This window comes from Coregonus lavaretus (genome assembly GCF_964263955.1).
Source record: "Coregonus lavaretus genome assembly, chromosome: 18".
Classification (NCBI taxonomy): Eukaryota; Metazoa; Chordata; class Actinopteri; order Salmoniformes; family Salmonidae; genus Coregonus; species Coregonus lavaretus.
Window position 1 is genome coordinate 35,124,346 of NC_140005.1, and position 12,400 is coordinate 35,136,745.

Sequence of the window (12,400 nt, forward strand, 5' to 3'; positions counted from 1 at the left end):
TGACATCCTTGGAGAGCTCTTTGGTCTTGGCCATGGTGGAGAGTTTGGAATCTGATTGATTGATTGCTTCTGTGGACAGGTGTCTTTTATACAGGTAACAAACTGAGATTAGGAGCACTCCCTTTAAGAGTGGGCTCCTAATCTCAGTTCGTTACCTGTATAAAAGACACCTGGGAGCCAGAAATCTTTCTGATTGAGAGGGGGTCAAATACTTATTTCCCTCATTAAAATGCAAATCAATTTATAAAATTTTTGACATGCGTTTTTCTGGATTTTTTTGTTGGTATTCTGTCTCTCACTGTTCAAATAAACCTACCATTAAAATTATAGACTGATCATGTCTTTGTCAGTGGGCAAACGTACAAAATCAGCAGGGGATCAAATACTTTTTTCCCTCACTGTACACACACACACATATCCTTTAAAAAATATATATTCCCCTTTATTACTTTCCAACCCCACCACCCTTTCCCTAATTGGAGTAAACTAGTGAACAACAATGCTTAGGCCTCTACTTCCAGCTTATACTTACTATATACATTTTATGGACACAGTCAATTTTACAACAATTATATTTTGTTTGTTTTTTCTCCTGAACTTCTTCTACTCTCAACCTCTCCGATCATTTTCATGATGTCCATCCGGTTCGCTTCTATATGCCATATCTTTCTAACTGTGCTCTTTCACAAAAGCTCCCAACCTACAACCTATATACTTATTATGGACACAGTATGCTTACATTATTAGTTATCTTGTTATTAGTTGTTGTTAGTTGTTATTATAAATAGTAATTTACTTAGTGAACATGGAATAATCTGTATATCCCAAGTGGGGGACCCCCTGAATGCCTCACAAAGTGTAGTTGTTATTCAATGACACCATTCTGAGTTTCGTGTTTCAGGGTTGATAAAAACCAAACCACAGGAGGGGTCTATTCCCTGAGGAATGAAACATACAACATCCGCTTTTTATCATCACATCCTGATACCAGGACACTGTATCAGCAGGCTAGCATATCCTCTCACAAGTTCTGTTTTTCCAGTTGGATCTGTGCACCTCTCTGGTTCTCTTTTCTGTGAAGGAAAACTTCCTGCAGCTCCCACAACAAAAGTGAAGCTGGCCTGGTGATCTCATAGGGAAATATTATCAAAGAGTCAAAGGATGTCCGTTACTGGAGTTCGGCTGACAGGACCTGGACTACATTAGTGTATATTTCTCACTACTCATCTCCAGGCATTGGACCTTAGGCTACTGTGTACTTTAATGACTAGGTAATTAGTTTCTAAGTTGCTTTGTTTGGCTGTGCCACCACCCTCTCTGCAGAGGAAGTGGATGGCTGCATCAAGTCTAAACACACTTCCTGTGCTTGTTGTCTTGGGAGGACCTATTAGGGGCAGTTAAGAAAGCAGCAGGAAAATGAGCATTGTCAGCCAGTCCATTACAGAAGCAGCTAGTAGGAGGACCATTGTCAGCCTGACTGAGAACCACTACCGTCAGATCGATGGTGCGAGCGGGGAGAATGGAGTACTATTGGATATGTCTGTGGAGTGTCTTGGGGGTAGGTCTGTGTGTTCCTGTTGCTGAACCCTATACTCTTCATCTGAATCCTCTCAACTTTGACAAAGCTTCAGAAGCCTGTCTGCCCGGCAGTTTCCTAACTAAAGTGGCCAGTATGGAGGAAGCCTCAAAGATTTTGAAAGTAATCTCGGACATACCGTCCGCAGAACGTACATTTCAGTTCTGGGTGGGCTTGAGGAAAGGAAAGTGGTCTTGCGTGAAACATGACGCACCTCTGAATGGTTTCAAGTGGACAGTGGATAGCAGCAGTGACACAGAACTGGATCAGTGGAAGTCTTTGCCCAAAATAACCTGCACGGGTATACAGTGTGTATTTCTCTCTGGTGAGTTTAATGGAACTGAGATTGTGAACTGGGGGTTTGTTCCCAGTACCTGTAAGACAGAGCGTCCATTCATTTGCAAACAACGTTATGGAGAGGAACCTATTATGAAGCAGTGTCCTACCCCACACATACCTAAGGCACGATCACTCAGGCCAGACCCAAATTATCCTCATAAACTGAATCTGGATTGTTGGTCTGGGGAAAATTTTGAACTGACTTGCTCTGCAATGACTCTGAAATGGGAACGTGTAGATGGATTGGCTATAGATGGAATTTGTGCTTCATGCGAAGCAGGTTATATCACAGATGGGTCTGGAAACTGTGTGGACATTGATGAATGCAGAGATCAGCCCTGTAAAGATCAGTGTGTCAACACTGAGGGTTCTTTCCTCTGTAAATGCTACAATAAAAATGGAAATCTTCAAGATGAGGGCTCAGTGGCATGCAATGAACTACCAGCAGCTACCATTACTCCTGAAAGAAGTGACAAACATTTGGTCCAAGACTATACCCCAACTTCCAAGCCAGCAATTCGGGAGAAGCCTTTTCTCACCTCTCTGCCGGACCAACCCACTCCAACTTCCCCTACAGATGACGTTGAGATAGTGGACAAGAGTGGAGACCAAGCCTACATCTTCATACCTGTGCTGATAGCAGTGATTGCCTTGGTCGTTCTGTTAGGCGTGGCGCTATCTATTGTTAAGTGCTGCCTCAGGAGGCGATCACAGAAACTGGCCATGAAAAATGCTGAGAAAATGGCAATGAAGAGGGCGGAGTCCTCGAAGGAAAAATACTCCCTGGAAAACCCAAATGAGAAGGAGGCAACTTAAGCAGCAGGAGTGTGAATGGAGGCCACATCAAAGACTCAAGACAACCTGAAGGTTTTAACAATAAGATTGATTTTAGTCCACTCTCTCATCACTACCTTACGTCAATAAGCACTTGAATAACACGTCTTTATTGAAATGATTTTTCTCTGCAGTAGGTCACTTTACAGGCTTTGGATATTATTATTTTATTTTGAGGATTTGTATGTGGGCTGAGGGCTCACATTTCTTCATAATATTTGCTAGGCCTTAATGTTGTATTTACTTATTTTATTGCTGTACTGTATATATGTGGTGTGTATATATAATGCATCGTGTAACATATGAAGATGAATTTGATGCTTCAGTATTTTGGAAGTTTATAGTCCCGATATAAAGGATCATAGCCTCTGCACATGGTGTAAAATGTTCAGCCCGTAAACCTAGTTCTTTCTCGTTTCAAAAGAAAGACCCTATCTTGTCAATATATAAACTGTTTTTAAACGCAATATATTGTATTATCATTGAAAATAAAGGATAAATGAATTCTGAGCAAACAGACACTGTGGGCAGGTTTACCCACTGGGCAAAAACGGGCTGAATCAACGTTGTTTCCATAAAAAAATAAAAATAAAACGTGATGACGTTGAATCAATGTGGAAAACTGATTGGATTTGAAAAAGTAATCAATGTAAGGGAATTTCGTATGTCATTAGATTTTCCAAAATCTAATGACATTACGACATTTTGGGTTGATTGCACGTTTAATTCATGTCAGTTGACAATGCAACCAATTGAAAACAAGACGTTAAACTAACGTCCGTGCCCAGTGGCTATCTTCTACAAAGGGCTGAGTAAATCTGCACCAAAGAAGAGAGGACAGCGGATAAGCGCTAGCTGGGCTGCTCTATCCGGAGCAGGATGTGGTTGTTTTGCCTATGGTAAACAAGTGTTCCTGTTGCTCTCTGCCTGAGAGATTTAAAAGCAAAAATCACTGCTGCTGTTTTAACTTGAACTTCCGCAATGAATAATTAATCATAGAGACTGAGCATGAATCTGAACTGAAACTACACATCTTGTTTTACTCTCCAAGAAATCTGAAATACATGAATCACAAGCAGCAGGTATTAACACTTTTTTGTATGTGCTCACACAGTGGAAATAATGTCACTCGGGCAGCCTCTAGTAGAGCCAGTCTGTTTCTGCTCTGTAGGCGACTTGTCGTAATTGTAGGACTATTATGCACAGTGCCACCTGAATCCACATGGTAATAATACGAACAATAATAAGACATTTTGATTATTTAACATTTTAATTCCGTTAAAATAGTTGCAAGTAAACAATACGAATAAATATCGAAGTATCAGCCTAGTAATAAGCGAAACAATCAGTGGTCACATTTATGATTTTGTTCATTTCATCACTTTATGTCCAATATGCTGCTACAGTGTCGTTGTCCTAGAAGTGCAGGTTCCATTTCTATAAGTGCTATCACATTCCATATTGTCCGGTTGAAATTCATCCACACTGTAACCACGACTTTTCAGAGCCGTGGCATAGTAATCTATGGGTTCCTCTGTTGCATTGTCCATCCAGCGCAGGCACAAAATTCTTTGGAACGAACGTTTGAAATTGTCTGATAAAAATCCGTACAGTATTGGGTTGGCGCAGCTATTTGCGTATCCCAAAATCACTGCGAGTTGCATGAGTGTTGCGTTATGGTGCTCCACAAAGACATTGACCAGCTGCACAATGTGAAAGGGCATCCAACAGATGACAAACACCGTCACCACCATCATCACCATCAGAGTGATCTTTCTCTCCGACTTCTTACGCTGCTGCCAGCCTGCCTTCAGTGCCACCACTCTCATCTTGGCGATGATGAGGATGTAACACATACAGATCGCAATGACTGGGAACAGAAAGCCCATGAGAAAGGCATAGATCACAAACACAGCCATCCACTGGTTAACTGGCTTTGGCATCTGAATGTTGCAAGCAACCGAACCGTCCAAGTTTGGAACGGTCGTGGAAAATATAATAATGGGCAAAATGACCAGGATAGAAAACATCCAAACCCCAAAGTTGACTATTTTAGCTATTGTGGGTCTCCGGTACCGGGAGGCTTTAATGGGGTGCACAACCGCAATATATCGGTCTATGCTAAGTACAGTTAAGCAGTAAATACTCGTAAACATATTAATAGCATCAACACTTAGAACAAGGCGGCAGAGAAGTGAGCCGAAAGGCCAGTGATGAAGGAGTGAAGATGTCACCAAGAAGGGGACACTCAGCATAAGTAACTCGTCCGCTATGGCCAAGTTCAGAATGTAAATATTTGTTGCAGTTTTCATTTTAGCATATCTGAAAATGACATAGATAACCATAGAGTTCCCACACAGTCCGACCAAACAGACAACCGAGTAAATGAAGGAGATGAAGATAGCGCTGCCTTGAGACTCGCTGTACGTTTCGTTCCCAGACGAGTTGTTCATTAGGAAAAAACCGTCCTCCAGGGTTAGATTCCCGAAAGAGCTGTTGGGGAGCATTTTGGCAGGGTTTTTCCACTTCCAGAAGAATCCTCAAAAAAGTAGGCCTGTCTTCTGTTAAATAATAAATTTCAATCAGTGCGACTGTCCAGAGAACCCATCTCCTCACGGGGGTTGCTCTGTGCTGTGGCGCGCGGACGGTGCGTTGTTTCAGGACCATGGATAGCTACGGTTGCTCTAGTCATTTCAGAGACGCAACGTCAGACGTTGTAAAATGACGTTGTGGTGGGGTCCTAGCCTATGTCCTAATCGATATACGCCACTGTAATATAAATATGAATCTGTCATTGAACGTCATAACACTCACATTCAATTTCAACTGATTGATTGGTAAATTGCTGCAGTCTTGTGTCTTTTGATGACGATGCACAATAGTTAAGTTTCCACAGGTTTGTTTTCGTCGTATCAGCAATTTCACAATTGAATCAAACACACACTCAGCACTACCGAAAATTGATGAGACTAATACAATTGCATAAATTGTGGACTGACATTCAGTGCCTTGAGAAAGTATTCACACCCCTTGACTTTTTCCACATTGTGTTACAACCTGAATTTAAAATGGATTAAATTGAGATTTGTTTTTGTCACTGACCTACACACAATACCCAATAACGTCAAAGTGTAATTCCATGTATGTTTTTAGAAGAAAACATTTTTTTAAATAAAAAATGAAAAGCTGAAATGTCTGGAGTCAATAAGTATTCAACCCCTTTCTTATGGCAAGCCTAAATAATAAGTCCAGGAGTAAAACCTTGCTTCACAAGTCACATAATAAGTTGCATGGACTCACTCTGTGTGCAATAATACTGTTCAACATTATTTTTGAATGACTACCTCATCTCTGTACCCCACACATACAATTGTATGTAAGGTCCCTCAGTCAAGCAGTGAATTTCAACCACAGATTCAACAACAGACCAGGGAGGTTTTCCAATGCCTCGCATTGGTAGATGGGTAACAAATAAAAAAGCAGACATTGAATATCCCTTTGAGCATGGTGAAGTTATTCATTACACTTTGGGTGGTGTATCAATACACCCGGTCACTACAAAGATACAGGCATCCTTCCTAATTCAGTTGCCTGAGAGGAGTGGAAACCGCTCATGGATTTCACAGTGAGAACAATGGTGACTTTAAAACAGTTACAGAGTTTAATGGTTGTGATAGGAGAAAACTGAGGATGGATCAACAACATAGTGTAGTTACTCCACAATGCTAACCCAATTGACAGAGTGAAAAGAAGGAAGCCTGTACATAATACAAATATTACAAAACATGCATTCTGTTTGCAACAAGGCACTAAAGTAATACTGCAAAAAATGTGTCAGAGCGATTAACTTTTTGTCCTGAATGCAAAGTGTTATGTTTGGGCAAATCCAATACAACACATTACTGAGTACCACTCCATACTTTCAAGAATAGTGGTGGCTGCATCATGTTATGGGTATGCTTGTAATCGTAAAGGACTGGGGAGATTTTCAGGATGAAAAAGAAACAGAATGGAGCTAAGCACAGGCAAAATCCTAGAGGAAAACCTGGTTGTCTGCTTTCCACTAAACACTGGGAGATGAATTCCCCTTTCACCAGGACAATAACCTGAAACACAAGGCCTTGCTTAACACTGGAGTTGCTTACCAAGAAGACGGGGAATGTTCCTGAGTGGCCAAGTTAGAACTTGAAGAATTTTGAAAATAATACGTTTAGACTTAAATCTACTTGAAAATCTATGGCAAGACCTGAAAATGGTTGTCTAGCAATGATCAATGACAAATTTGACAGAGCTTGAAGAATTGTTAAAATAATATTGGGCAAATGTTGCACAATCCAGGTGTGCAAAGCTCTTAAGAGACTTACCCAGAAATACTCATAGCTGTATTCGCTGCCAAAGGTGATTCTAACATGTATTGACTCAGGGGTGTGAATACTTATGTAAATGAGATATTTCTGCATTTCATTTTCAATACATTTGCAAAAATGTCTAAAAACATGTTTTCACTTTGTCATTATGGAGTATTGTGTGTAGATGGGTGAGAAAAAAATCCATTTTTAATTCAGGCTTTAACACAACAAAACGTGGAATAAGTCAAGGGGTATGAATACTTTCTGAAGGCACTGTATATTGTGATGTTTAACAAAAGCGATATGTATCATCTTCCTTGGGATTTCTTCAAAAAATTAGAATAAAAGATCATACCTGGCATGTGTAGGCTACAGAGCATAAAGATAACGTCTTCATTTTGAAATAGGTGAGCTGTCATCCCAACTGTAATTGAATTATTACAGATGACCAAATCACAAAGAATATCCACATCGCAGGCGAATGTCACATCATTCAGTTATGATGAATGAAGAAAATCTATCAAAGTGCGTCATACTCAGATCACAGTATGTGACCCTCTGGTACACAAATAGATTAGAGAATCACTGAAAATCTAAGTAAGTAAATACAGTTTCATTAGGAAAGCCAAATGCAATATCTGTGTTGACAAAGTTGGATAATGGAGCAGTTGCTGGCTCTAATGTGACAGCTTGATGTTTAATCTTGCACAACTGACCAAATATCCACGTGACATTAGATGCCACCCACTGGGCACAAACTGGTATGTTTGTCTTTTTTTCACCCAACTTTTAATTTAAATCCAATGACATGGTTCTAATTGTTGTTGATTTCACGTTGAATTCACGTTAGTTGATAACTCAGTCAAATGTATGCTGAACAAAAATATAAACGCAACATGCAACAATTTCAAAGATTTTACGTAGTTACAGTACATATAAGGAAATCAATCAATTGAAATAAATTCATTAGGTTCTAATCTATGGATTTCACATGACTGGGAATAGATATGCATCTGTTGGTCATGGAAACCTTTTTTTTTTAAAGGTAGTGGCGTAGATCAGAAAACCAGTCATTATCTGGTTTGACCACCATTTGTCTCATGCATCGTGGCACATCTCCTTCAAATAGTGTTGATCAGGTGGTTGATTGTGGCCTGTGGAATGTTGTCCCACTCCTCTTCAATGGCTATGCGAAGTTGCTGGATATTGCCGGGAACTTGAACCCCCTGTCATACACGTCGATTCAGAGCATCCCAAAAATGCTCAATGGGTGACATGTCTGGTGAGTGTGCAGGCCATGGAAGAACTGGGACATTTTCAGCTTCCAGGAATTGTGTACAGATCCTTACAACATGGGGCCGTGCATTATCATGCTGAAACATGAGGTGATGGTGGCGGATGAATGGCACGACAATAGGCCTCAGGATCTCGTCACGGTATCTCTGTGCATTCAAATTGCCATCGATAAATCAAATCAAATCAAATCAAATTTTATTGGTCACATGCGCCGAATACAACAGGTGCAGACATTACAGTGAAATGCTTACTTACAGCCCTTAACCAACAGTGCATTTCTTTTTAACAAAAAAAGTAAAAATAAAACAACAACGAAAAAAAAGTGTTGAGAAAAAAAAGAGCAGAAGTAAAATAAAATAACAGTAGGGAGGCTATATATACAGGGGGGTACCGTTGCAGAGTCAATGTGCGGGGGCACCGGCTAGTTGAGGTAGTTGAGGTAATATGTACATGTGGGTAGAGTTAAAGTGACTATGCATAAATAATTAACAGAGTAGCAGCAGCGTAAAAAGGATGGGGTGGGGGGGCAGTGCAAATAGTCCGGGTAGCCATGATTAGCTGTTCAGGAGTCTTATGGCTTGGGGGTAGAAGCTGTTGAGAAGTATTTTGGACCTAGACTTGGCACTCCGGTACCGCTTGCCGTGCGGTAGCAGAGAGAACAGTCTATGACTAGGGTGGCTGGAGTCTTTGACAATTTTGAGGGCCTTCCTCTGACACTGCCTGGTATAGAGGTCCTGGATGGCAGGAAGCTTGGCCCCAGTGATGTACTGGGCCGTACGCACTACCCTCTGTAGTGCCTTGCGGTCGGAGGCCAAGCAGTTGCCATACCAGGCAGTGATGCAACCAGTCAGGATGCTCTCGATGGTGCAGCTGTATAATTTTTTGAGGATCTGAGGACCCATGCCAAATCTTTTCAGTCTCCTGAGGGGGAATAGGCTTTGTCGTGCCCTCTTCACGACTGTCTTGGTGTGTTTGGATCATGATAGTTCATTGGTGATGTGGACACCAAGAAACTTGAAGCTCTCAACCTGTTCCACTACAGCCCCGTCGATGAGAATGGGGGCGTGCTCAGTCCTCTTTTTTTTCCTGTAGTCCACAATCATCTCCTTTGTCTTGGTCACGTTGAGGGAGAGGTTGTTGTCCTGGCACCACACGGCCAGGTCTCTGACCTCCTCCCTATAGGCTGTCTCATCGTTGTCGGTGATCAGGCCTACCACTGTTGTGTCGTCTGCAAACTTAATGATGGTGTTGGAGTCGTGCCTGGCCATGCAGTCATGGGTGAACAGAGAGTAGAGGAGGGGACTGAGCACGCACCCCTGAGGGGCCCCCGTGTTGAGGATCAGTGTGGCAGATGTGTTGTTACCTACCCTTACCACCTGGGGGCGGCCCGTCAGGAAGTCCAGGATCCAGTTGCAGAGGGAGGTGTTTAGTCCCAGGATCCTTAGCTTAGTGATGAGCTTAGAGGGCACTATGGTGTTGAATGCTGAACTGTAGTCAATGAATAGCATTCTCACGTAGGTGTTCCTCTTGTCCAGGTGGGAAAGGGCAGTGTGGAGTGCAATAGAGATTGCATCATCTGTGGATCTGTTGGGGCGGTATGCAAATTGGAGTGGGTCTAGGGTTTCTAGGATAATGCTGTTGATGTGAGCCATGACCAGCCTTTCAAAGCACTTCATGGCTACAGACGTCGTCAGTGCTACGGGTCGGTAGTCATTTAGGCAGGTTATCTTAGAGTCCTTGGGCACGGGGACTATGGTGGTCTGCTTGAAACATGTTGGTATTACAGACTCAGTCAGGGACATGTTGAAAATGTCAGTGAAGACACTTGCCAGTTGGTCAGCACATGCTCGGAGTACACGTCCTGGTAATCTGTCTGGCCCTGCGGCCTTGTGAATGTTGACCTGCTTAAAAGTCTTACTCACATCGGCTACGGAGAGCGTGATCACATAGTCATCCGGAACAGCTGGTGCTCTCATGCATGCTTCAGTGTTGCTTGCCTCGAAGCGAGCATAGAAGTGGTTTAGCTCGTCTGGTAGGCTTGTGTCACTGGGCAGCTCGCGGCTGTGCTTCCCTTTGTAGTCTGTAATAGTTTTCAAGCCCTGCCACATCCGACGAGCGTCAGAGCCAGTGTAGTACGATTCAATCTTAGTCCTGTATTGACTCTTTGCCTGTTTGATGGTTCGTCGGAGGGCATAGTGGGATTTCTTATAAGCGTCCGGGTTAGAGTCCCGTTCCTTGAAAGCGGCAGCTCTACCCTTTAGCTCAGTGCGGATGTTTCCTGTAATCCATGGCTTCTGGTTGGGGTATGTACGTACGGTCACTGTGGGGACGACATCATCGATGCACTTATTGATGAAGCCAGTGACTGATGTGGTGTACTCCTCAATGCTGTCTGAAGAATCCCGGAACATGTTCCAGTCTGTGCTAGCAAAACAGTCCTGTAGCTTAGCATCTGCGTCATCTGACCACTTTTTTATTAACTGAGTCACTGGTGCTTCCTGCTTTAGTTTTTGCTTATAAGCAGGAATCAGGAGGATAGAGTTATGGTCAGATTTGCCAAATGGAGGGCGAGGGAGAGCTTTGTATGCGTCTCTGTGTGTGGAGTAAAGGTGGTCTAGAGTTTTTTTTCCTCTGGTTGCACATTTAACATGCTGGTAGAAATTAGGTAGAACGGATTTAAGTTTCCCTGCATTAAAGTCCCCGGCCACTAGGAGCGCTGCATCTGGATGAGCGTTTTCCTGTTGATTTATGGCCTTGTACAACTCATTCAGTGCAATCTTAATGCCAGCATTGGTTTGTGGTGGTAAATAGACAGCTACGAAAAATATAGATGAAAATAAAATGCGATTGTGTCCGTTTTCTGTAGCTTATGCCTGCCCATACCATAACCCCACCGCCACCATGAGGCACTATGTCCACAACGTTGACATCAGCAAACCGCTCATCCACACAACGCCATACATGTGGTCTGCGGTTGTGAGGCCGGTTGGATGTACTGCCAAATTCTCTAAAAACGACGTTGGAGGTGGCTTATAGTAGAGAAATGAACATGGCAACAGCTCTGGTGGACATTCCTGGAGTCAGCCTGCAAATTGCACGCTCCCTCAAAACTTGAGACATCTGTGGCATTGTGTTGTGTGACAAAACTGCATATTTTAGAGTGGCCTTTTATTGTCCCCAGCACAAGGTGCACATGTGTAATGATCATGCTTTTTAATCAGCTTGTTGATATGCCACACCTGTCAGGTGGATGGATTATCTTGGCAAAGGAAAAATGCTAATTAACAGGGATGTAAACAAATTTGTGCACAGAATTTGAGAGAAGTACGCTTTTTGCGTATGGAAAATTTCTTCAATCTTTTATTACAGCTCATGAAACATGGGACCAACACTTTACATGTTGCGTTTATATTTTTGTTCAGTGTAAATCAAAACTAGAAGTTGAACTGACGTCTGTGCCCTGTGGGCAGTAAACAGAGTAAATTGTACAAAACATGCAGCGTTTTTATGAGCAATAACTAACAAGGTTTAGATTTCCTCAGCTCAAGACAGTATTTGACTTAATTGTGTAATTGTAAGAGCCCAATATGGAAGTAAAAGAACCATGTTCCATTAGAATGCAACAAACAATGTTGGATTGGAAAACAGAAGAATCTCCTCTATAAGAAACACAATGCATTCAGTTGGGTCAGGCATATCATTTTTGCTAGCATTGTTTTCAGAGAATGACTGCATGATTGCCCTTGAAATGCAACGAGCAGTATACACACACCCTGTCTCAGTGTGTGAGTGGAACAGATGGTTGTGTTCACACTCCTCTCTCCTTTATTACTCCTCCCTCTCTCTCTCTCTCTCTCTCTCTCCTCTCTCTCTCTCTCTCTCTCTTCTCTCTCTCTCTCTCTCTCTCTCTCTCTCTCTCTCTCTCTCTCTCTCTCTCTCTCTCTCTCTCTCTCTCTCTCTCTCTCTCTCTCTCTCTCTCTCTCTCTCTCTCTCTCTCTCTCTCTCT

General features: G+C 42.4%; 1 protein-coding gene across 1 annotated transcript; it reads right to left on the reverse strand.

Annotated features, from left to right (window-relative positions):
- Window positions 1-1,074: 1,074 nt before the first annotated feature.
- LOC311145427 (somatostatin receptor type 1-like) lies at window positions 1,075-5,879 on the reverse strand. Its single transcript, XM_084181664.1, has one exon. It carries the CDS (start codon window positions 5,254-5,256, stop codon window positions 4,150-4,152), a length of 1,107 nt encoding a protein of 368 aa, XP_084037790.1. The 5' UTR covers window positions 5,257-5,879; the 3' UTR covers window positions 1,075-4,149.
- Between the last annotated feature and the right edge of the window lie 6,521 nt (window positions 5,880-12,400).